This window comes from Eucalyptus grandis, chromosome 1, assembly GCF_016545825.1.
Source record: "Eucalyptus grandis isolate ANBG69807.140 chromosome 1, ASM1654582v1, whole genome shotgun sequence".
NCBI classification, from domain to species: domain Eukaryota; kingdom Viridiplantae; phylum Streptophyta; class Magnoliopsida; order Myrtales; family Myrtaceae; genus Eucalyptus; species Eucalyptus grandis.
This window is the reverse complement of record NC_052612.1, coordinates 19,835,906-19,861,412: the sequence shown is the minus strand read 5'-3', so window position 1 is coordinate 19,861,412 and position 25,507 is coordinate 19,835,906. Positions and strand designations below refer to the sequence as shown.

At 38.4% G+C, this 25,507-nt stretch overlaps 3 protein-coding genes across 3 annotated transcripts; 2 read left to right on the top strand and 1 right to left on the bottom strand.

The window, feature by feature from the left end:
- Window positions 1–1,085: 1,085 nt before the first annotated feature.
- LOC104447927 (protein DETOXIFICATION 21-like) lies at window positions 1,086–5,543 on the bottom strand. Its single transcript, XM_039307630.1, has 9 exons — window positions 5,291–5,543; window positions 4,607–4,941; window positions 3,422–3,963; window positions 3,068–3,154; window positions 2,876–2,932; window positions 2,541–2,779; window positions 1,511–1,629; window positions 1,283–1,369; window positions 1,086–1,207 (listed from the first exon to the last, which is right to left on the bottom strand). The coding sequence occupies exons 2-9, from the start codon at window positions 4,877–4,879 to the stop codon at window positions 1,130–1,132; spliced, it is 1,482 nt and encodes a 493-aa protein (XP_039163564.1). The 5' UTR covers window positions 4,880–4,941; window positions 5,291–5,543; the 3' UTR covers window positions 1,086–1,129.
- Window positions 5,544–7,981: 2,438 nt separating this feature from the next.
- Window positions 7,982–9,675, top strand: LOC104447931 (50S ribosomal protein L18). The gene is given in 2 exon segments (XM_010061680.3): window positions 7,982–8,132; window positions 9,083–9,675. A coding segment is annotated over 1 exon segment (345 nt). The 5' UTR covers window positions 7,982–8,132; window positions 9,083–9,120; the 3' UTR covers window positions 9,466–9,675.
- A 3,918-nt stretch (window positions 9,676–13,593) lies between these two features.
- LOC120296018 (receptor-like protein 33) lies at window positions 13,594–24,446 on the top strand. Its single transcript, XM_039317669.1, has 2 exons — window positions 13,594–14,760; window positions 24,012–24,446. Exons 1-2 carry the CDS (start codon window positions 13,594–13,596, stop codon window positions 24,444–24,446), a joined length of 1,602 nt encoding a protein of 533 aa, XP_039173603.1.
- Window positions 24,447–25,507: the final 1,061 nt, after the last annotated feature.

Here is a 25,507-nt window from a genome sequence, read left to right as displayed (position 1 = left end):
CACGGACACTCTTCGGAAGCTTTCGTGTCGTGTCCGATATTCCGATACGTGTCCGACACGCTCCGACACGTCCTGACACGCTCCGACACGCGGTCAACGAGTGTCGAAAAATCCGACACGTGGTCAACTCTCTTCGACACGCTCCGACATGCGAGTCCATAATTCCGACACGCAATTCCGACACACACGGGGTCAATTTTAAAAATTTCTAATACTTGAGGGGTCAAACTATAAATATACACAAAATAAATAATAAAAGAAGTAAAATTGCTATAAATATACATGCACGGGGTCAATTTTTTTTTTCAGTTTTGTTTTATTAGAATTGTTTTTATTTTTTAAAAAGTCTTTTACTATGAAAGAAGTAATAAAAATGCTATATATGATAAATAAATAAATTTAAAAATATCATTTCAGCATTTTTCTTTAGACAATGTTTTTTTCCTCTAAGTTTTGTGTATTATTGTAACAAATTAAAATAATAAATGATATTATTTAATATTTTTCGTGTAAATTAATTCTAGGCTATTTTTTTATTATTTATTTATGTATTTATGTAAAAAAATATATTTAATATATAACGTGTCGGAACGTTTCGAAGTTCTCTATTTTTAAGAAATAACGTGTCGGCATGTCGTGTCGTGTCGTGTCGTGTCGCGTGTCACGTGTCCGTGTCGGTGCTACATAGGCTAAAAACTCGCAGGCAGATTCCATATATTGAGCAATTACCATTTCCTAACATTCAATAAGAAAGGGAACTGAAAATCTAGTCCTGGAAGAACAACATATTGAAACTCAGAATGTTCTCTAGAAGAAACATGTTCGACAAGATAGGAAATTGCTTGCTTTGACGAAATAACGCAGGATTACATGAGGAGAAACAGTGTTGAAATTCTCATTTCAATTGCCCTCTTCATGGATTTGCCAGAATGTCATTCTTCATTTAATTTAGGTTACATAACTGATGGTTTGACAGGATTTCGACTGCTCGTGCGCTAATCTTATTAAATTAACAATTTGATACACATCTTGCAGGACAGTTCCCTTGCTGGGAATTCAGTTTTAAGATCTGATAAAGAACTTTTCGCTATCTTCAAAAGAATAACAGGAGAACGAAAAAAAGATTGAATCAGACGCTCGTGCTGGTCTTGTGCGATGCTTCTTCAGCCACGAACCATTCATTAACGCGTGTTCGAGCTAGTAATACCTGCAGAAGGACATTGAGACTTGTTGACCCTTAATATAATTAGGAATCAATGGAGAATTGTAATATCCGACGCACCTGCTTGTCCCAATCAGTTTTGTAGGTAATAACGATCAGTACTACAGTCTGAACGAAAGTTCCGAACAGCATTCCGACCCACACGCCCTACAAGGCATATGATCAAGATATAGGAATCTCAATTTTACAGGTGCAGGTCAAGAGCTTCAGCCCATTTTGACATGTCTCACTCATTGATATGCCAATTTGCCAATGCAACTCGTCTTGGAAAGGAAATTAGTAGTTTACCTTCACTTGCATCCCTAAGAAATAAGCAAGCGCGACTCCCACGGGAATCCCTACTAGGTAATAGCTTATGATGTTGACATAGGCTACTATGCTCTGCCAACCAGCTCCAACGGCTACTCCTGATAAATATATGTTGAGACTAATGTTCAATCACAATCAGGTACTCAAAATTTGATATTAATCCACCACTTTATTGCTCACATCATACAATGGATGGACATATTTCTCAAATTTTTGTGTATTGATCGATTAAGTTTGTAGCCACTCATGTCGATGATAATGAAAAACCATCAAGTTCTTTAAGGGGAAAAGTACCAAAAAGTTTTAAATATTTTTACATTGATAACAATTTAGTCCATCCGGCCAATTTTGACCAACTGAGACTAATGTGGATGCTGGCTAGTAGAATGCTAACGTGGCAATTTTTTTAATAATTTTTTTTTATTTTTTGTCATTTTTATTTTTTATTTTTTTTTCCTCTTCTTCCTCCTCGGACTTTCCCCATTGTGGCTGGCGAGGCTCCAATGAGTGTCGCGGCCTTTGGCCGGGCGAAGGCAGCCTCTACGCAGATCTGGGCGAAGTCGAATCACCTACGGTCCCCAGACCTCGCTCACAACCCCAGGTGAGGCTGGCAAGGGGCCATGACCCTCCCTAGCTATAGATGAGGGCTTTGCGGCCCTCTCCCAATGGTTGATGAGCCTTGCCAGAGTCGCATTGGCATTGCAAGGAAAGTTCAAGGAGGAAGAAGAGAAAAGAAAAGGAAAAATGAAAAAAAAAATTATTAAAAAATTGCCACGTCAGCATTCTACTAGCTAGCATTCACGTTAGTGCCGGCCAACCAAAATTGGTCAGATGGATTGAATTGGTGCTAATGTGAAAAGGTTTAGGACCGAATTTGTCTAATTGAAAAGTTTATGACTAAATTAGTATTAATGCAATAGGTTTAAGAATTTTTTGATACTTTTTCCTTCTTTAAGGAATATTGTATTTTCATTCATGAGATCATGAGGGAATAGTGGAGAAGAATTACCGGAAAGGACTGGTTGGACGCTGTTCAAAAGTATGGAAATAGCCAGAAGAGGTGATAAATCAGCCACAGCATTAGCGACCTCATCGCTCTCCGTGAAAATATAAGCTAGACGCCCCCTGAAGAAGAGGAAGAACACAAAGAGAACAAATCCAATGCCGAACGATATGAGCACCGTAACCATGATTGAGAGCTTTGCTGATCTTGAGCTCCCTCTTCCTAGTTCATTAGATACTCGAACGCTGAAAAAGCATACAAAATTTAGAAATTTGCTAGTAAATTGCAAGCCTAGAGAAGGAGTTAATGGTCAATAGGAGTCATGAATCATGTGATTACACCTTGCTGCAGCCAAGAAACCGAAGGAGATCATCATCTCCCAACCACTGATGTTGAGGCTGCAAGTAAGGAAATTATGCTATTTCATTTTAGTGAACTAGCCTTTGCTGAAGGAATTTTTGTAATCTAGGCATTTCCCAAATGTAATTGAAAACAGCTAGGAGCAGAAAGATTGGAAGTGCAAACCCAATTACCAGATGGCGAGTGCATCAATAGAAACTTCCGCATTTTCCATGTTGCCCGTTAGAAGAACCAGCACCGTGTTGTACCACAGCTCGAGACTGACAATTAGCAAAGAATAGGAATTGAAAATCTTGAATGAAAAAGAAAGGACGTGCCGCTGTCCACTTCTGATGTGAGAGATTTCGCGTGTCCAGATTTCACCATTTATTCACAACAAAACATTGGCGACTTCTAAATCACCCATCGGGCATGTAGATACCAAATGGTTAGATCAACTAAACGAATGCTGATTTACACATAAACTTATCAATTAGTCTGAATTCAAGGACAAAATCTTATGTCTTGGTGATGAAATCCTGACTTACCATAGCATGGCGCCAGATGAAAGCGAGAGCTTAATCACAGGCCACAAGTCCTTAAAGGCCGAACTCGAGAAACCCTTCCATGTATCTCGGCAACCTCCACACAACACGAACATTAGTTGTCCTATATTAGGAATCCAATATGCCAAAATGGTGGAAGCCATGGCACCTAAAATTCCAAACTTGTATTTTGCGGTCAATAGCCACGATAGACATAGATGAGCCACCGCCGAGAATGCTGCTATGTATGCAATGATCATGTTCTTACTCTGCGCTTGGAGAAACATTTGGCAGGTAAAAGATATGACAAAGGCGAAGAGGATTGGGATCAACCCGAGGGAGATTTCTCCAGCGACCTTTGCAATTTTGTCTTCCTGGCCTAAGGCCTTTAGAAGTGGCGTGGTGAAGATGAACAGAGGAAGTAGAAAGATGGAGCAGATTGTTAGGACAATCCATGATCTCTGGAGGTACACTCCGAGCATGTGGTATTGTTTCGCACCGTAGGCCTGGCCACATAAAGTCTCAAGCGCACTTGCCATGCCGAGCTGAAAGTTCCATGAACAGAAGCTGCTGTAACTCATTTCATGACTCAAATTTCAAGACAACGTCACATGAACGAAATGAGGGAAGTTTCCTCTGACAGGCGATAAAAAAAGACATGCGTGGAGATGTTTTTGGCGAATTCTCTCATAAGTCTTGTTGGTCACGCCCTTTTTCAACAGTAACATAGTGTTGTTTCGTTCAAAGCCACATCCACAATGCAAACGACCTTGGTTCAACTCCAAACTCATTTTCCTTGGTGCTCTTTCGATTTCTATATGCCTTGTTCTCATAACAATTTCATTGGCTTCAACATATTCAGAAAGTCAATCAAAGCTGACAAGCTGCTTCCATGAGAAGCCAGTACTGGCATAGTGCTTCGCAGTGGCTATTCTATGTTTGAGCATTGTTACTTAAGGGACATGAGACTGTTCTATGAAAAAAAAATTCGTTCATTATTCACTGTTGGGCTCAGTGACAGATGTGCTTAAGAAGCATCTATAAACAATATATAAAGAGACAAAAAACTAATTTTTTGCAAATTAAAAATGTTGACGTAAGATGAACAACAGCAAGGTACCATATTACATGACTCTAGTACATGAAAAAATCGACAACTAAAGTAATGGAAAACATGCTAAAACATACCTGGACACCGTTTGCAAATCTCAGGAGGACAGTGAAGACGAGAGAATAGGCAGCCAATTCGGTGGACCCGATGTGGCCGATAAAAGCTTGGCTGATGACATAAATCCCAAAGGTAGAGAGTCTGGTGAATATTGCAGGTGCAGCAACAATCCACATCTTCTTGGTCTCACTCCATATCCTGTCCTTCAGGGGCTCATCTTCACCAACATCACCGACTTCCACTGCTACCGGTTTTTTCAACAGCTTCTGGTTTGCCTCTCCCTCTATTGCCATGGCCAGTAAGTAGATCTATGTTCACCTCATATGCTCAAGACAACGTCTCCTTCTCCTATCAGCTTTAAACCACAAACAAAGTTTAAATCAAATTAGGCAGTGAGGGAGTGGATTTCCTCGTGAAAGAATTGCTTCTGGTGTAGACATGCCAAGAATTATGGCTTGTGACGATGAGAACTCACAATAAGTCAGTTGATAGTGAGGTTTATGCGCTCACATCACATGTTCAGAGTTGCAGAGCGCATCTCTGCTGTGATAACTAGACTTTCTTACATCAGTTCAGCAAAATTAAATAAATAAGACCATCCTTAGCTTGGACAAATCATACGAACTTATAAAGGAGTAACAGCATCCAAAACTCAACTGCAGATACACCGATATTCAAGAGTCATGAGCCTTTGTAAAACAAACCTGTGCTAATATAGGGGCAATCATGCCCAGCTCAATATATCCACCAATTATCACCAAAATTTGGTATGGTGAAGCCGAGGATCGATGGCTTTCCTTCTTTTGTTCAGTTACGTCTAGATCGGCGTAAACTTTGATAGTTGCAAGCAGTGTTCATGTCGACACGTGCACGCACTTGAAATATCTTGATGCAGTCTGGCATGACTTTCTAAACGGTGAGGATGAAGTGTTCCTAAAACTAGTGATGGACATGAAACGAGGATAAGCAAAGGTGTTTGTACGAAGCTAGAGAGAAGTTTTTGTTGACATGTTTGTGTATGTAATGTCCAAAAAGCATGGAATCTTGATTTACACCACGACAACAATCGTGTCTTTGGTTGTCTGTCAGTCCATGAGATATCAAATGGTTCACATCAGTCCCTCCACTGTTTTCCCTTGGCTTCCCATACATGAACTCTGAAACACGAACTCTTGTGACGTATTCGTTCATTGAAAAAAAGCTCTCTTTCTTGTCCTCTCTGGTCGAATGGGCAGGTTCTTGTCAACAACAAGGGGAAACGTCATGGTGGGAGATATTGTCTGTAGTTGCAAATTGACTCTAAAAGAAGCTATAGTCCCATCCGCACATAAATTATACTGTCACTTCCAAGCTGCCACATTTAAATAGTTATACAAATTACACAATGGTACACATGCCGACTGAGGATATAGATTTGCTTTTTGTCTAAGAGCAATTATAAGGAGAAAAGACTAACGGGAAAAAATAAAAAATTGTAACTTCTGAGAGTTCAATTGAAGGGTGGACAATACTCACTAGTGTTAAGGATATTTTTTTGTTCGTTCTATTCGGGCGACAATCCATGATGTCAAGTAAAAATCACATATGGATGGGTGCGGGGCCATTGACCCACCTATTTATATATCTTTTGAAATATATATTGTATATCCAATTATTTAAATATATATGGTAATTACAAATAATATGCAAATTACATATTTAAATATAGATTATTACAGATACTTTGTATATTTAGTTAAATCAATAAATATGGTATCCTGGTAACTATAAATGACGCTTTAGAATATGAACATATAAATGTAACTCGTGATTATCCATTTATATTTACACTTTTTCATTTTTAAAGTACATGTATATATTACGTGAATAAATTTACATTTTTTTTTGCCGAAAAATAAATTTACATTTGACTTTATGTTATTTTACGTATCACGATAAATAGACTGCCCAAGGAATGAAAAATATATGTCTACTATAAAGTTATCTATATCTAAACTGCTATTAGCTAAGAGGAAGAAATAAAAAAAAAATTAACAAAAAAAATTGGAAAGATATTACAAAACATTTCATCTCTTCCTATAACTAACTTAACGATAATACAACTTCATCAATTAAAATAAAATTGTGGACCAAACTATTAAAATAGACTCGATGTGCAACAACATCAATCAACTTGATTGTTAATGATCGTTGCAACATTCTTTTGTAATTTAAAATTTGTAAAGACCTACACTTGTCCCATGATGGATATCCCGTTAATTAATATTGTCAAATTAATAGAAATAATTTTCAAGTCTCGTTTGCACGTATCTATTTATAATATGAAACAACAATTTGGAATGATAAATAAAACAAACTTAGCCCAATAATATGAATAATTGTTTAAACGATCTCAGTGAATAATAATGCACAACTAATTGACACTCACCTGTTTCTATAATTAACTTAAGTAAAATACAACTACATCTTTTTAAACTAATTTGAAGAAATAATTAGGAATTAAAAAAACAACCCCAGCGAAATAATGTGAATAACTCTTCAAACAATCTTAGCAAAAGAGAACATATACATACCACTTGATGATTACCTCTTTCAATAATCAACTTAACTAAAGTACTACTATATTTTTCAAAAAGTAAATTTTAAATCTAGCTATTAAACAAACTTAATGCGCAAAATCTATCAATCGACTTGACTGCTAATGATAGTTACATACTTTTCTAATTCTAATATAAGCAAAAGTCATTTTGCTAATGATGTTACATTAGTTAAGATTGTCAAATTATTAGAAATATATCACTAAGTCTCAATTGCATAACTCTGTCTACAGTTAAAAAGTAATGTGGAAAAGCAAATAAAATAAATTTAGTAAAATAATGTAAATAATTTTTAAACAACGGTAGCAAAAAAGAAAAACCTTCTCAATAGTCACCTCTTTCTACTTTACTAAAGTACAATTATATTTACTAAAAGTAATTGCAAGTCTGGCTATTAAAATAGACTCAACGACCAAAGAGCATTAGTCAACTTGACTGCTAATGATAGTTACAATGCTCATTTGTAATTTGATATTTGTGAAAACCTACATTTGTCCCGTGATTATATTGCGTTGATTAACATCGTCAAATTAACAGAAAAATCTCTCTAAGCCTCATTTATAAACATCCCTCTATAATTTATAAGAATAATTTGGAAGAATTAATTAAACAAACTGAGCGAAATAATCCGGATAATCGTTTTTTAAAAAATCCGAATATAATTACTTTTTCCAGTCGGGTCGGGTCGGGTCGGATCGAGTGATTGAACGGTTTGGTTCGTTTCGTGTATTGACATTTTCACGCGGTCAATTTGGGTCGGGTCGGGTCGGATCTTCAGTATCGGGCCGCCCATCTGGGGCTCCTCCATGTGCTTGCGAGTCTTATATAGTCTCACTCAGTTTCCCCGCGCTCCTTCCCTCCTCTTCGCATCTCGCTGTCTGAAGACGTCGTTGGTTGGATTTCGCAGCTCGGTCGTGCATTCGCCGCCGTGGTACTTCCTCTCAAAAGGGTCCGTCACTGGTGCTCTCTTGTCTTTGAGTGGATGTGCATTGTGGGGTCAGAGTTAGACCCGGTTGCTCTGCATTTTCTGATTGATTCCCTGGGAAAATTCTGGACTAATTTGTGTTCTTTCGGGTCCGTTTCGCCTGATGTCGATTCGCTCTTGTGTTTCTTTCTTAGTTGGCCGCTTAAAAGCTGCGTCTAACGGCTTTCTGGAATGCTTGGTTATGGTCTTTCGGAAATTGCGCGCTGAGTGTTCGATGAAAGTTGTGAAAGAGGAGTCAAATGTAGAAGAGAACCATCTTTGCTTGTTTAACACATGATATGCCGTTGAAACGTGGAAGGGAGAAAAGCCAATCGAAACTGAGTTGTGTTAGGACGGTTTTCTGTCGTGACACGAGATGGCTTTGTTCAAGTGTGGTTTTCTCGATACATCACATACATCATCAGTCGTTTGAATGCTTCATGAGATACTTTATCAGCAGTCAGGGTCAATATTATATCTCTCGGCTGTTAATGCTTTTCGTTGTTCTAGTGCAGTGGTGTGGGAACTAAGGGTGCGTTTGTTTCGCGGAAAATATTTTTCAAAAGATGATTGGTCATATTACTTAGAAAAATTAGTCAAGGAAAAATGTTTGCACTATTGACCACAATCTATGACTAACAATTTTCGTAGATGATGGAAATATTTCTCATTTAATCTTGAGCTTTCTGTGAAGTAAATGCACCCTAAGTTACTTATTTACAAAGATCTTGTTTCCAGTATAGTTCTATTACAGTCTACTATATTGCAAGCTTAAGGCTTGTGGTTTATACTTCTCTTCTTTTGTAATGAAAAAGGTGACTTTTAAATAACCAAAACAACATACTGGGCCTTGACATAAAGAGGGATGGAAAAGATGAACATTCTAATTTTCTGATTATTTTCCCTTTTATCTGACTTTGGTGCTTTCGTTGTAGCAATTTGAAGTTCATCATATTGATTCCCCAACTCAGAGATGGTTATCCCACCGCCAGCTAAGCCACCAAGAATAATAAACTTTCTCGAGCCTTATGTTCTGAAGATGCACTTCACTAACAAGTTTGTAAGTGCCCAAGTCATCCATTCCCCAACTGCTACTGTGGCGTCTTCAGCAAGTTCGCAGGAGAAGGCTTTGAGACCAAGCATGGACTCAACTTGAGACGTGGCTGCAGCTGTGAAGATAGGAAAGATATTGGGCGAGAGGCTGCTGCTCAAGGGCATCCCTGCTGTCGCCGTCCACTTGAAAAGAGAACAAAAGTATCATGGCAAAGTCAAGGCGGTTATCGATTGTGTGAGAGAAGCAGGTGTGAAGTTGCTTTGAAAACTCCTGAACTAATCGGTTGCATTTGTTTTAAGACTTGTGACCTCTGTTCGAAGTGATCTTCACTCGAGAAAGATTGAAAGAGAGTGCATGAACTTTTTATGTTGGAGGCTGCTTATATTGATTTATTCTTTGTAAGGATATAAGCATATTGAATGGTTGGGCATGTATGCATCTGAGCATGTGCTTTGGCGTGTTTGGATAGATTAACAGGGTGAGAATGATTGAAAATGATGAGCCTGCCGCTCAACTCTTAAATACTGAAGTCGTTGCATCCATACAAGTTGGTTCAGAGTCCAATATAGATCATTGATTGCTCACATTTAGCGCTTTCGGTTTCTACCGGAGCCTTACTGATATTGAAAGAAAACAGCTGCTTGAGACGCTCGACTTGCAAAGATCTTGCACTCTTTGTAGCTCCAAAAAATGTTCAATTTATACTATTTACCATATTAACATTGTAAGGCTATGGGGGAGAAGGCACAGGAAACTATAAGCATTAGTTAACGGATGATCAGGTCGATGAACTGTGACTTAATCATGAAGTAGCTCTATCCGTCCGTCGCATAGAGATGGTGACTTGACACTTGGCTATGGAGCCGGAAGGACTCGGGGTTTAAGCTTTGTTAATCAAGCGTATATGAAAATCCTATGCTGGCCTTAATTACACCAAAGAGACGAAGTTTAAGACAAATTGAGTTGACTTTATTAGCCGGAAAAAGTTGTTATAGCAATATAGCAATCATAATCACGTTCAGGAAACTGCGGTGCACTGGACGTTCCTGAACTAGCGTGCTTCCCAAGAGATTCACCGCCTAATGTGGTGGTGCATGGTATATAATTCCAGAGGAAGAGGCAATAAAACTGAAATTCTTTTACCTGAAAGGCTCCAAAGGAGCTAGCTTTTCATCCTGGAAGAATTGCCCAGACAATTGCTTCAATCCTTTCTATTTCGCTACTAGAATACAGGTTCAGTCTCAAAAGCTGCAGTGAAAGACATGCGGTTTGTGTCTTTCTCAAGCAGCACGATGTGGGGTTCCACGTGGAAGGCGCTGAAAAAATGGAGCCACGAAGATGCAAATGTGTCTGTTTTTGCCAAAACATTTTCGGGAATTGGAATTTGGAAAGCGCCTAGATTTGTGTAACTTCATTCCAATGGACCAAACCTACAAGCAACTTCATCCTTGGATGGGTCCCGAAACCGATAGAGATTTTTCGATCTCTTTCAACCTCTGCAACACTCGGGTCTGCCATCCTTCGCCATACTCCAAATGAAGTTTATGAGGAATTTTTCTTTTACAGCATATGACGACCGAATGGAGATGCAGAATTGGGAGTAATCAAGGACACCCTTGCATGGAACCTCAATATCATCACTTGTGTTGTTAGTTATTGTAATTGTAACATATTTGAGAAGCATTTTATCAAACTTAAAAGATATCTCGTCAGTTTATCTTAATTGAATTGTAATTGGAATCTCCATAGCATCCATTTCATGTGAAATTGGAAGATTTGAATGGCTTGCGAGAACTGCAACCAAGATGGAGGAAAGGGAAACCAAATGGATGAAAAAGCCAAAGCGGAAGACATTAGATTTCATGGACTATGAAATTGCCAAGAAGATGTCCAATTAAACCATGGGTCGTGTAGATCAAGGAATGGACAAGTGATAAGCTTGAAATGCCATTTAGAGATTGCATCTTTTACTTGCAACTGAACAGTAGATCTTTGACTTGTACCTATCATCTCACTTGCCTGCAATAGTAAATAGGGGAATTAGAGATTCAATGTTATTTTACTAGAAAATGTTCATAAATGGTCGTTTTCTTCATTATGGATTATTCAAATTCGTATGCTAGACGGTAATGATCGGAGCCATGTTTTTCTATGAAATGATAATTGCCGCCATAGACTTGACCGATATGTCTTGCAAGAAAAGTGAAGAAGGCTTCCACATCATTTACATGTAGAAAAATCCTACTCCATGCTAGACATGATGGTGCAAGTAAAAACAATTAGTAAAGTTCGTCTTTCTAGCACTAATTTGTCATTGCCCATCTAGAATGGATGTTTTGAAAACTCTCTCACCATCCTTTATGCGTTCAGCCAAGGAAGAAATTCTATGGCAGTTAGAATTTTCCAAACCCAAGTAAACCCCACCACCAAAGACTTTGACCCCATTAACCACTTTTGAAGAAGACTTTGACTTCTGTAAGATTATAATTAAGTGCATCGTTGTCTTGAAGGCATTGTGCTCGACCAAAAGATATGGAATTATATCGGTCCCTCTGTTTTCTCTTTTGTCTTTCTGGCCAATTGTTATTAAACCTTCCTTTCTCCACAGCGCAATTATGTCATCAGTCCAAAGTGATGCCTTACTTTAGTTCAACGATTCCCTCACAGTTGAAATTGATACGTACTCATATTGTGATCCGAAGATGACTACATGGAAGAATGGCTTGGATTGCTGCTCGTGGGACGGTGTCTCTTGTGACAATGTAACGGGTAACATTATTGGCCTCGATCTTTCATATAGCTGTCTGCAAGGGACCCTTCATTCTAACAATTCACTCTTTGCACTTCGCCATCTTCAGAGCCTCAACCTTGCTTTTAACAATTTCAATACCTCACCCATTTTGCTTGAACTAAGTGTGTTTGTTGAATTGAGGCACCTCAATCTCTCTAATTCAATTTTTTAGGTTTAGTTCCTGTTGAAATTTCTTTCCTTTCTAAACTTGTTTTACTTGATCTCTCTTGGAACAATAAGCACGATGATACGCTTTGGGAACAAAGTCTTAAGATTGAAAATACCGGTTTCAAAATCCTTGTTCAAAATTTGACAGAGTTGAGGGAACTTAACCTCAATTTCATAGACATGTCTACTGTTTCGCTTAGTTCTTTCGTGAATTTATCATCCTCCTTGACGTTTTTCAGTGCGGTTGAGTGTGAGTTACATGGGGAACTTCCGCCCAACATTTTTAGCTCGCCAAACCTCCTTCATCTCAATTTGGAATTCAATGATTTCACAGTTTCTTTTCCAAAGTCTAATTGGAGCAAGTCTCTTGAATCCTTAACCCTCTCGTATACAAGCATTTAGAGCAAAATACCCGATTCAATCGGTGAATTCAAGAATTTAAAAACTCTGTATCTTAGCAATTGCACATTGACAGGATCGATTCCCTCATCGCTTGTGAACTTAACAAAATTAACCATTTTGGACCTTTCACGCAATGAATTAACTGGTCATATCCCTTCATTTGTTGTAAAGCTTGAACAACTCATGTATGTAGACCTTTCTTTCAACAACTTCACTGGTGTTTTAGACTTGGGAGTCTTTTCGACACTGAAAAATCTGCAAGTCCTTCGTCTTACAGTTGAGCTAAATCTAATGTACAACAGTATGAATCACACATTTCCGAAGCTTGAGACTTTGGCCTTGCCTTTCTGCAACTTGACTGAGTTTCCTCATTTTCTAAACTCTTTAAAATGCTAAGAGAGTTAGATCTCTCCGAAAACAAGATTGGCGGTCAAATACCAAGATGGTTTTGGGATGTAGGGAAATGTACCCTACAGTCTCTTGATATTTCTAGTAACCTTATTGAGGGAGGCATACAACAATTTCCTTGGAAAGAGTTGATCAATGTTGACCTTAGCAACAACTTATTCCAGGGCCCACTTCCAATTCCACTACTCCCTATAGTTTCCTTTCGGGCCACCGACAATTGCTTCAGTGGAGAGATTCCCTCTTCCATTTGCAAAGTAAGATCCCTTACATCTCTAAGGTTGGCTTGTAACAATCTCTCTGGCTCTATTCCACAATGTTTGGGAAATTTAGCCGACCTCTCGAGTCTAGACTTGAGTGCCAATAAGTTTGAAGGGACATTACCGCGGTCTTTAGACAGTTGTGCATCATTGGTTGTGCTAAACGTCAGTCACAATAGAATCAACGATACTTTTCTGAAGTGGTTGCTAGAAGCCCCCTCATTATGGGTCGTCACTCTTCAGTTCAATGAATTCCATGACCAAATCGATCCTCCAACTGTTCCATTTCATCCCTCCGTGCTTTCTAGTTTTTCCATATCAAACAATAATTTAGGGGGTCAATGGCCCGAAGAATATTTTCTCCATATGTTGAATCTGGTGACGGTTGATCTATCCAACAACAGATTCGAAGGTCCTCTTCAAGTTCCACCACCCATCACTCAATTCTATTTTAGTGCAAACAACAAGATTGGTGGAAAGGTTTCCCCTTTGATATGCAATGCCACTGAGCTCAAAGTCCTCGACTTGTCCAATAATAGTTTGATGGGCACCTTGCCAGAGTGCTTAATGAGCTTTAGCAAAAATCTCTCGGTCCTCAACCTTCGCATGAACATGATTCACGGTGTGATCCCTAGAAAATTTGCTGAGGATAACAAACTAAGGACCATTGACCTCAGTCGGAATCAATTTGAAGGGACATTGCCACGGTCCTTATTACATTGTGAAAATTTGGAAGTTTTGGATCTCGGCAACAATAAAATGAAGGATACATTCCCTGATTGGTTAGGAACCCTTCCCAAGCTACAGGTTCTTGTTTTGAGGTCCAACATGTTCCATGGTTTCGTGAGTAGTCCTAGAGAAGCTCGCTCATTTTTTGAATTGCGCATCTTCGACCTGTCCAACAACAATTTGAGTGGTCCTTTACCCGTTAGTTATATTATGAAGCTTACTGCCATGATCTATCAAGATAAAAGACAGGGCAAGCCGCATTATATAGGAGATGGTAATTATCAAGATTTAGTCATGGTGACCATGAAAGGACTGGAGATACGGTTGGTGAAAATTTTAACTGTTTTCACGAGTATCGACTTATCGAGCAACCATTTTGGTGGGGAGCTTCTCGTGTATATTGGAAACCTAAAGTCACTCAAAGGGCTAAACTTTTCCCACAACAATCTCACGGGCTATATCCCTCTGTCTACTGGCAATTTGAATGAACTCGAATGGCTAGACCTATCTTCAAACAAGTTCATTGGAAGCATTCCTCTAGAACTAGCGGATTTGATGTCTCTTGCATTCTTGAACCTCTCAAAGAATCAGATCATCGGACCTATTCCTCGAGGAAGGCAATTCAACACATTCAAGAGCGACTCGTTTGCCATGAATCCTAGACTATGCGGATTTCCATTGTCGGAGACATGCACAAACAATCCACGAGAAATTCCACCTGTAACCATTATTCGAGAAAATGATACAGGGCATGGAGGCTGGTTTGAGTGGAGAGCCATATTGATGGGTTATGAGTGTGGAACCGTAGGTGGAGTCTCTCTAGGATACGTTGCTCTCGTATCTAGAAAATTTGAATGGCTCGCGGGGTTGCTTGAAAGGAAAGGAGCTAATATGAGAAAGAAGTGGAGGAGGAATGCTCGTAGATCTTATCAAAGATGAGAATCTCGATTGTTCATTCTTTGCATTGTAATATGATGAGTAAATCTGTTGAGGTGCCTTGAGACTGATTACATGCTTATTATTTTGGCCTTTTTATCATTTAAGCGTAGTCTCATCCAAGTAAATCATCCAAGTAAACAAAATAAGATCTAATTTATCATTGCTTCTTGTGGGAACTTATTTCTTTCCTTTTTTCAAGGGATAATATTGAAACCATAAGAAAAGCGAGACATGATTCGCTTTTGGTTTAATATATAGGCCAGTCTTGAGGTACATACGACTAGTGTGCGTGATCGCCGGTGTTTTTAGGAATTGCGTGATTATTTAATAGAGGCTACTACTTTTCACATTTGTAGAGAAAAGAATAAGTTTTTTCACGAATTGAGTGATTACTTAATTAAGTTGATATGGCATGAATAGTTATTATAGATGTGTGAATTGAGTGGTCACTTGATGAAAAGAAAGTAGCAAGTAGTTGTTGAAACCTAATTTTGCCAGTTTGGCTAACCATCTTTACTTGAAAAAAGAAGAGAAAATGAGCGGAAGCTTACGTCCAGCTCACTAGCGCTCGCCTCCACTCTAAATCACCTCTCTTCTGCTCCGCTTCCATGTCGGTTGCCGTACTTTGTCCAATCAAAGACTTCGCCTCGTCGTAAGGGATTGACACAACCTTTCCGAGCTTTTAGTCACTAAACTGTCTCTTGGGTTTCTGGTTTTCTCTCGTTCGGATGAAGTTTGGTCCAAGTCTTCAGAAAACGAAGCCGAGCGGAATCTCTCTCTCTGCTGTCCTCCCTCCGCTCTCCACGTGAGGCTTAGCTTGGAGCCATATCATCTCCTTCGAGATTATACACGATTTCAAGGTTCAAATGAGGGTGCTGAGTTCACTGATTCTTCTGGCTTGATGGGAGAGTTGAGATGAAACGGCGATTTTGAGTGACGCACGTTCTGTTTGACATATTGTCCGAGAGAGGTTTTACTTTTACACCCGTGCTCAGACTTGGTGGACTTGTCCTTTCAATTTTTAAGCAAGCCCTATCGTGAACCTTTGGGAGCATGACTGGGAAGCGGAGTCGAGTCAAATTGCGAGTCGGATTTGGCGATCCAGATCATCGCCATGGTTGCAGCTGAATGTGGGAATGAGTAGTTGTTTTGGACGCTGTTGCTGCTGTCGCTGCATCGTCTCGAGAGCTCACGTTTGCGTTGAGGACATCGACCATTAAAGCTAAGTCCAATGCTCTCGATCTCTTGGATTTTCCGTAGCGTCACGTATGAATGTTGCTGGCTTTGTTTAAAGCTCGTCGTTTCCATTTTTTGTTCCCCTTCGAATGGGCTTTGAATAGGTGGGCCTGAGCGGGTTTGGTAATTTTGGGCTTGATTTAGTCTAAGTGAGTTGGGCCTGGTCCTCAATTTTATGAGTCCACTTAATGTATTTGGGTTGGGCTTGCTTTCGTAGGCCCACTCGTATCTTTGGCCCACGCTTTGTGTACCTGGAACCGTGAGACCAGACCCATTTCTAAATAATTTTATCATACGCAACTTCATTCCAATGGATAGAACCTTGCGCGCAACTTCATCCTTGGATGGTTACTGAAACTGATAGAGATTCTCGATCTCTTTCAACCTCTGAAACACTCGTGTCCATCATCCTTTCCGATACACCGAATGAAGTTTATGAGGAATTTTTTTTTACACAGCATTTGAAAATACGAACAAAGATGCAGGATTGGAAGTAATCGAGGACGCCTTTGTATGGAACCTCAATATCAGCACTTGTGTTGTTAGTTTTCGTAACTGTAACATACTTGACAAGCATTTTATCAAACTTAAAAGATATTTCATCAGTTTATCTTAATTGAGAATTGTAATTAAAATCTCCACAGCATCCATTTCATGTGAAACTAGAAGACTCGAATGGCTTGCGAGAACTGTGAGAAAGATGGAGGAAAGGGAAGTCAAATGGATGAAGAAGCCAAAGCAGAAGGCATAAGATTTCATGGACCAAAAAATTGTTGAGAAGATGTCCGATTTAATTGTGCGCCAAGGAATGGAAAAGTGGTCGGCTTGAAATGTCATTTAGAGATTGCATCTTTTACTTGCAGTTGAATAGTAGATCTTGGACTTGTACCTATCATCTCGCTTGTCTACAATAGTAAATAGGGGTATTAGAGGTTCAAGGTTATTTACTGGAAAATGTTCATAAATGACTATTTTCTTCACTATGGATTATTCAATTTCGTCTACCAGACGGTAGTAACTAGAGCCACACGTTTCTATGAAATGAGAATTGCCACAATAAACTTGACTAACTCGTCATTCAAAAAAAGTGGGGAAGGCTTCTGCATCTTGTACATGTAGAAAAATCTGATTTCATGTTAGATATGATATTTCAAGTAAAAACAATTAATAAAATTCAACATTCAAGCACTAATTTGTCAATGCCCATCTAGAATGGATGTCCTGAAAACTCTTCCACCGTCCTTTTTGCGTTTAGCCAAGGAAGAAATTTTATGACACTAAGAATTTTCCACACCCAAGTAAACCCCAACAAAGACTTTGACCCCAACAACAACATTTGATGAAGACTTTGACTTCTTAACAATTCTAATTATGTGCACTGCTATCTTAGAGGTATTGTGCTTGACCAAAAAACATGGAATTCTACAAGTCCCTCTATTTTCTATGTGATGAAAATTGTCATCATATTCACGCAATGTTATGAATTATTCAAAGTTGTATACCAAACAATGATTACCAGAGTCACGCATATCTATGAAATGAAAATTGCCACCATAAACTTGACCAATACGCCTTTCAAGAAAAGCGGAGAAGGCTTCCATATCTTGGATATGTCAAAAATCTTATTTCATGCTTGATATGATATTGCAAATAAAAACAATTAATATAGTTCAACTTTCTAGCACTAATTTGACAATGCCCATCTAGAATGGATGATCTGAAAACTCCTCCACCATCCTTTATGCGTTCAACCAAGGAAGAGTTGTATGTACATGTTAATATGCACACGTTATGAGGGTTTTGGATGTTCCAGATTTAAAAGGAAAAAAGGAAATCTGTAGAAATCGCAAGATTCAAATTATGTAGAAAACAAATAATGAATATTGGATCTTGGACTTGTACCTATCATCTCACTTGTCTGCAATAGTAAATGGGGGTGTTAGAAATTCGAGGTTATTTTATCGGAAAATGTTAATAAATGATTGTTTTCTTCATTACGAGTTATTCAATTTCGTCTACCAGACGGTAGTACCTAGAGCCACATGTTTCTATGAAATGAGAATTGCCACCATAGACTTGACTAACTCGTCATTCAAAAAAAGTGGGGAAGGCTTCCGCATCGTGTACATGTAGAAAAATCATATTTCATGCTAGATATGATATTTCAAGTTAAAACAATTAATTTGTCAATGCCCACCTAGAATGGATGCCTTGAAAACTCTTCCACCGTCCTTTTTGCGTTTAGCCAAGGAAGAATTCTATGGCACTAAGAATTTTTCACACCCAAGTGAACCCCACCAAAGACTTTGACCCTAACAACGACATTTGATGAAGACTTTGACTTCTTAATGATTCTAATTAAGTATACTGCTATCTTAGAGGCGTTGTGCTCAACCAAAAAACATGGAATTCTACAAGTCCCTATATTTTCTATATAATGAAAATTGCCATCATATTCACGCAATGTTATGAATTATTCAAAGTTGTATACCGAACAATGATTACAAGAGTCACACATATCTATGAAATGAAGATTGCCACCATAAACTTGACAAAATATACCTTTCAAGAAAAGCGGAGAATGCTTCCATATCTTGGATATGTAGAAAAATCATATTCCATGCTTGATATGATATTGCAAGTAAAAACAATTAATAAAGTTCAATTTCTAGCACTAATTTGATAATGTCCATCTAGAAAGGATGCTTTCAAAACTTCTCCACCGTCCTTTATGCATTCAGCCAAGGAAGAGTTGTATGTACATGTTAATATGCACGTTATGAGGGTTTCGAATGTTTTGGATTTAAAAGGAAAAAAATGAAATTTGCAAAAATCGCAATATTTAAATTAAGTAGAAAACAAATAATGAATAGTAGATCTTGGACTTGTCCCTATCATCTCACTTGTCTACAATAATAAACATGGGTATTAGAGATTCAAGGTTTTTTTACCGGAAAATGTTCATAAATGATTATTTTTCTTCATTACGGATTATTCAATTTCGTCTACCAGACAGTAGTAACCAGAGCCACGCATTTCTATGAAATGAGAATTGCCGCCATAGACCTGACTAACTCGTCATTCAAAAAAAAGTGGAGAAGGCTTCCGCATCGTATACAAGTAGAAAAATCATATTTCATGTATGATATTTCAAATTAAAACAATTAATAAAGTTCAACATTCTAGCATTAATTTGTCAATGCCCATCTAGAATGGATGCCCTGAAAACTCTTCCACTGTCCTTTTAGCATTTAGCCAAGGAAGAAATTCTATGGCACTAAAAAATTTTCTACACCCAAATAAACCCCACTAAAGACTTTGACCCCAACAACGACTTTCTTGAAGACTTTGACTTCTTAACGATTCTATTTAAGTGCATTGCTATCTTAGAGACATTGTGCTCGACCAAAAAACATGGAATTCTACAAGTCCCTCTATTTTCTATATAATCATAATTGCCACCATAGTCATGCAATATTATGAATTATTCAAAGTTGTATACCGATGGTGATTACTAGAGTCACGCATATCTATAAAATGAAAATTGCCATCATAAACTTGACCAAAAGACCTTTCAAGAAAAGTGGAGAAGGCTTCCATATCTTGGATATGTAGAAAAATCATATTCCATGCTTGATATGATATTGCAAGTAAAAACAGTTAATAAAGTTCAACTTTCTAGCACTAATTTGACAATGCCCATCTAGAATGGATGCTCTGAAAACTCCTCCACCCTCCTTTATGTGTTCAGCCAAGGAAGAGTTGTATGTACATATTAATATGCACACGTTATGAGGGCTTCGAATATTTCGAATTTAAAAGGAAAAAACGAAATGTGCAGAAATCGCAATATTCAAATTAAGTAAAAAACAAATAATGAATAGTATATCTTGGACTTGTACCTATCATCTCACTTGTCTACAATAGTAAATGGGGGTATTAGAGATTCAAGGTTATTTTACCGGGAAATGTTCATAAATGATTATTTTCTTCATCACAGATTATTCAATTTCGTCTACCAGACAGTAGTAACCAGAGCCACACGTTTCTATGAAATGAGAATTGCCACCATAGACTTGACTAACTCGTCATTCAAAAAAAGTGGAGAAGGCTTCCGCATCGTGTACAAGTAGAAAAATCCTATTTCATGCTAGATATGATATTTCAAGTTAAAACAATTAATAAAGTTCAACATTCTAGCATTAATTTGTCAATGCCCATCTAGAATGGATGCCCTGAAAACTCTTCCACTGTCCTTTTAGCATTTAGCCAAGGAAGAAATTTTGTGGCACTAAGAATTTTCCACACCAAGTAAACCCCACCAAAGACTTTGACCCCAACAACGACATTTGATGAAGACTTTGACTTCTTAACGATTCTAATTAAGTGCTCCGCTATCTTAGAGGCATTGTACTCTACCAAAAAACATGGAATTCTACAAGTCCCTGTATTTTCTATATAATGAGAATTGCCATCATAGTCACGCAATGTTATGAATTACTCAAAGTTGTATGCCGAATGGTGATTACCAGAGTCACACATATCTATGAAATGAAAGTTGCCACCATAAACTTGACCAATACGCCTTTCAAGAAAAGCGAAGAAGGCTTCCATATCTTGGATATGTAGAAAAATCATATTCCATGCTTGATACGATATTGCAAATAAAAACAATTAATAAAATTCAACTTTCTAGCACTAATTTGATAATGCCCATCTAGAATGGATGCTTTGAAAACTCCTCCACCGTCCTTTATGCGTTTGGCCAAGGAAGAGTTGTATGTGCATGTTAATATGCACACGTTATGAGGGTTTCAAATGTTTGGGATTTAAAAAGAAAAAACAAAATGTGTAGAAATCGCAAGATTCAAATTAAGTAGAAAACAAATAATGAATAGTAGATTTTGGACTTGTACCTACAATAGTAAACAGGGGTATTAGAGATTCAAGATTATTTTATTGGAAAATGTTCATAAATGATTGTTTTCTTCATTACGAGTTATTCAATTTCGTCTACTAGATGGTAGTAACCAAAGCCACGTGTTTCTATGAAATGAGAATTGCCGCTATAGACTTTACTAACTCATCATTCAAAAAAGTGGAGAAGGCTTCCGCATTGTGTATATGTAGAAAAATCCTATTTCATGCTAGATATGATATTTCAAGTAAAAACAATTAATATATTCTAGCACTAATTTGTCAATACCCATCTAAAATGGATGCCCTGAAAACTCTTCCACCATCCTTTTTGCATTTAGCCAAGGAAGAAATTCTATGGCACTAAGAATTTTCCACACCCAAGTAAATCCCACCAAAGACTTTGACCCCAACAACGACATTTGATGAAGACTTTGACTTCTTAACGATTCTAATTAAGTGCACCGCTATCTTAGAGGCGTTGTGCTCGACCAAAAAATATGGAATTCTACAAGTCTCTGTATTTTCTATATAATGAAAATTGCCATCATAGTTTGGCAATGTTATGAATTATTCAAAGTTGTATACCAAATGGTGATTACGAGAGTTAGGCATATCTATGAAATGAAAATTGCCACCATAAACTTGACCAATATGCCTTTCAAGAAAAGCGGAGAAGGCTTCCATATATTGGATTTGTAGAAAAATCCTATTCCATCCATGGTATGATATTGAAAGTAAAAACAATTAATAAAGTTCAACTTTCTAGCATTAATTTGACAACGCCCATCTAGAATGGATGCTCTAAAAACTCCTCCATCGTCCTTTATGCATTCAATCAAGGCAGAATTGTATGTACATGTTAAAATGCAAACGCTATGAGGGTTTCGAATGTTTCGGATTTATAAGGAAAAAAGCGAAATGTGCAAAAATCGCAAGATTCGAATTAAGTAGAAAACAAATAATGAAAGTCAATATTACAGGCCTATTTGATCTAATTATGGGAACAAAACCGAGAGAGGGTGGATTCTCTTCTTTGTTGCACGAAGCCATGGCAAGGGCATCCTTTGTGAGTAACTGTTCATAGGTACCCATCGAGTTCTCCAATTTTTTTAGTGGATATAATTCAAGTCTAAAGATATTAACTTCCAGTTTAAAATTTTATACTTGTTTCTTGTGGGAACTTATTTCTTTTCTTTGTTTAAGGGATAATATTAAAACCATGAAAAAGCAAATCTCGCTTTTGGTTTAATATTGTCGCGACCAATTTTTTCGGGGTTTGAACCACCTAGGGTTTTGACTAATGGATTGTTAAGCTTAGACTTAACTCGGGCTCTCCCAAGCCCATACCAATTCGCGACTTAGGTTCAAATATTTAATATGCAATTGATTTTTTAATCAGGAGTCGCCACTAATCTATTTTTTGGTGGGTTGATTAGAAACCCAAGTAAAGTAACGGGAGTTTCACTTTACTCCTACGAACTAGAGACTATGGGTACGGGGACTTGGTTACACTACATTTCTCTAATGCCCTTTCGGTACCATTCTTTTATTTTCAAAAAATGTTTTTGCAGGTAGCTTAAATTGATTTTAAATCTATTTTTATAACATGTGAGGTGATCATGCGGGTGCGCAATCCACCAATTTAACACCCAAATAAACAATAAATAAATTGCAAAAACTTACCTCAAAGTAACGAAAGCATCTGCAATATTAGGTTAAAAACCACATCAACAACTCTGGATATGGTTTCTAATTAACACGCAATTTCTTTTTGTTTTCACTTAATTAATAAAAATCATGCAATATGCAATGCAATATTAACTAAATGACCTAATTCTAATGTCATGCAATTTCTAATTAAATGGACCTAACAACAATATCTAAATGACATGCATTTCATGAATCTATTTTTAATGATACACATATATGACATTTTTTCTTTTTCCTAAAAGAATGCATTTTATCATAAAACTAATTTAACCTATGACATTTTTTGTATTTTTCATGAAATTCGAAATTTAGTGAAATGTGAAAATTACCTAATTAGATTAAGATCCTATTTAATTTATATTAGGAATTAGGTTGAGCCAAATCCTAATTTAAACTAAAACATTATCTTAACCTAAATAATTCTAAAATGCGATATATCTAAAATATACCTAAACTTATAACAAATTAAGAAAAAATATTATCTAGAATTAAACTAAGTGCAATTTAATCCTAATATGCAATGACGTGCAAAATATGCTTTAACACTACATGACACGTATATGATGATTTTTTTTTTTTTGTTTTTGTTTAATTTCGAAATTAATAATTGCCAAATAATTAAACATGCAATCCAAATTAAAAATCTAGCAACCTAAATTGATTGATTTGATTTTTTTGATTTTGATTTTAAAATTCGAAATAAGATTCCTATTCTAAATATGTAAACCCTAAAACATGCAATATTATAACCCAAACACATTTCAAGATGAACAAAGCGATCATGACAAGCTAAACCAATGATATCACACATCATTCATATCAAGGGATAATATTTCGCTGATAAAATTGATAAATTGATCTTAAGCCTTAAAGATCAAAATATCAATTTTATTATAACTAATTAATTATTTCATCTAAGGCCTTATAGATGAAATAAAAAATCACTGCGCAAGAATCGGGTGATATGTTGGAATTTCCAATCATATAGTAAAGACTAATTATACTAAAAAACACAAGATAAAGTAAAGTAAAATAAATAAAATAAACTAAAGAAAACTACCTAATGTGTTTTCTTTTCTTTTTTTTTTTTTTTTAAAAGTGGGCTTGACAGCCGTGGGGCCCGGCCAAGGGTGGCTAATCAGAGGTTCGGCAGGGGCGTCGCGGTCGGAGCTCCGGCGAAGCTGGGCGGCGACGGGGGGAGCTCCGGTGTCTGGATCTCAGCTTGGTAGCGGCTGCAACTTCGCGGGCAGAGGAGGGGCGACAGAGCTGGAGCGCGGATCGCGGACCGTAGGTCGTCGGGTCGCGGGCTTCGAACGGTGGGGCACTGCAAGGACGGCAGGAGGCCTCGGGCAGCTGGTGCGGCGGCGTCGAGCTCGCGGGTCGCCCGGGGCAAGGCAGAGGCGTCGGGCTCTGGTGGTGCAGCAGTAGGGATGCGCGGCGCTCCGGCGGAGGGGAGCCGGAGCACCGCAGCAGTGAGCGCAGAGCTGCTGTGGAATCGTCGCACGGAGGAGGAGGCGTTGGAGCAGCGACGGCAGGGCGCGGCGCTGGCTACAGGCGCCGGGTGGAGGCCAGCGATGGGTGTTGTGGGTGTCGAGCGCTGGGCCCACCAGCAGGTGGACTGCGCAGACGTCGGGCGCCTGGCAGAGGGAAGCAGCTACGGCGGCGTTGGGTCGCGGCAGGGATAGCGGCGCAGCGGCGGCTGAGCGTCGGGCGAAGGCGAGCAGGGGCGGTGTGGTCTCCGGTGGCGTCGGGGCTAGGTCGCGACGGCGGGGAGCGGGGGGCTAGACGCGAGCTCGCGGGAGGAAACCTCAGAGTGGCTGTGCGGCGGTGCTTTGCGGTGGAGGTGCAAGCACGGGCGTCGGGTCGAGCAACGAGGGGGAAGGGCTCGCGGGGCTGGCTGCCGTTGGCGCCGCAGGGAGGTCGAGCGGCGGTGATGGAGGCGCGGTGGACGGCGCGAGGCGCAGTCAGCAGCAGCGAAGCGGCATGCGGCTTCACGGAGAAGGAACCCACGAAGAAGAAGCACAGTGCACGTCCTTTTCTCTTTTTTTTTTGTTTTTTTTTTTTTTTCTCTCTCTCACCTCACGTCTACTCTCTGTACGAATTCTTTTTTTCCCTCCTGCTTCTTTTCTGCTTTTTCCTCCACTCCCGCTTCTTTTCTGGCTTTTTCACAGAAGGAAAAACTCTGAGACTTTTTTTTGGTACGAAGTTCTCTCTGGAACTTTTACTCTCAATTTTTCGAAAAACTCTCTCCTAATCTTTCGCACCCCCGTTACGAAAAATGAATCTCTCTTTATACTAATTCCGAACGGCCACTTTGTATGGCATTTTTCGAGTTTCCATCTTCGTTGCATTAAATCAAGGATACAAATCGGAGCGTGATTTCACAATCATTTCGATTTTGCACCGATTTCTTCAATTTTATCAAAATCCTTGCCCTTTGTTCACCTGATTTTTAATTATTTCTGCATTTATCAAAATCTGAACATCCATCGAATTTCAAATTTTCATGCATAATCAATCAAATCAATTTCCCCATTTTCATTTTTTTTCCTTTTATTTGTTCAAAATGCAATTTTATTTTTCCAAAATTAGGTGTCAACAAATATATAGGTCAATGTCAAGGCACACACGACGTATGTGAGTGAAGCGACTAGGTCTCGCTCGAGATCTGTTCCTTGGCCGCGACTTCGATCCTTAATGATGATCGAAGCTTCCGTCATCAATCCAGTTGCTAGTCAGGGCTTTG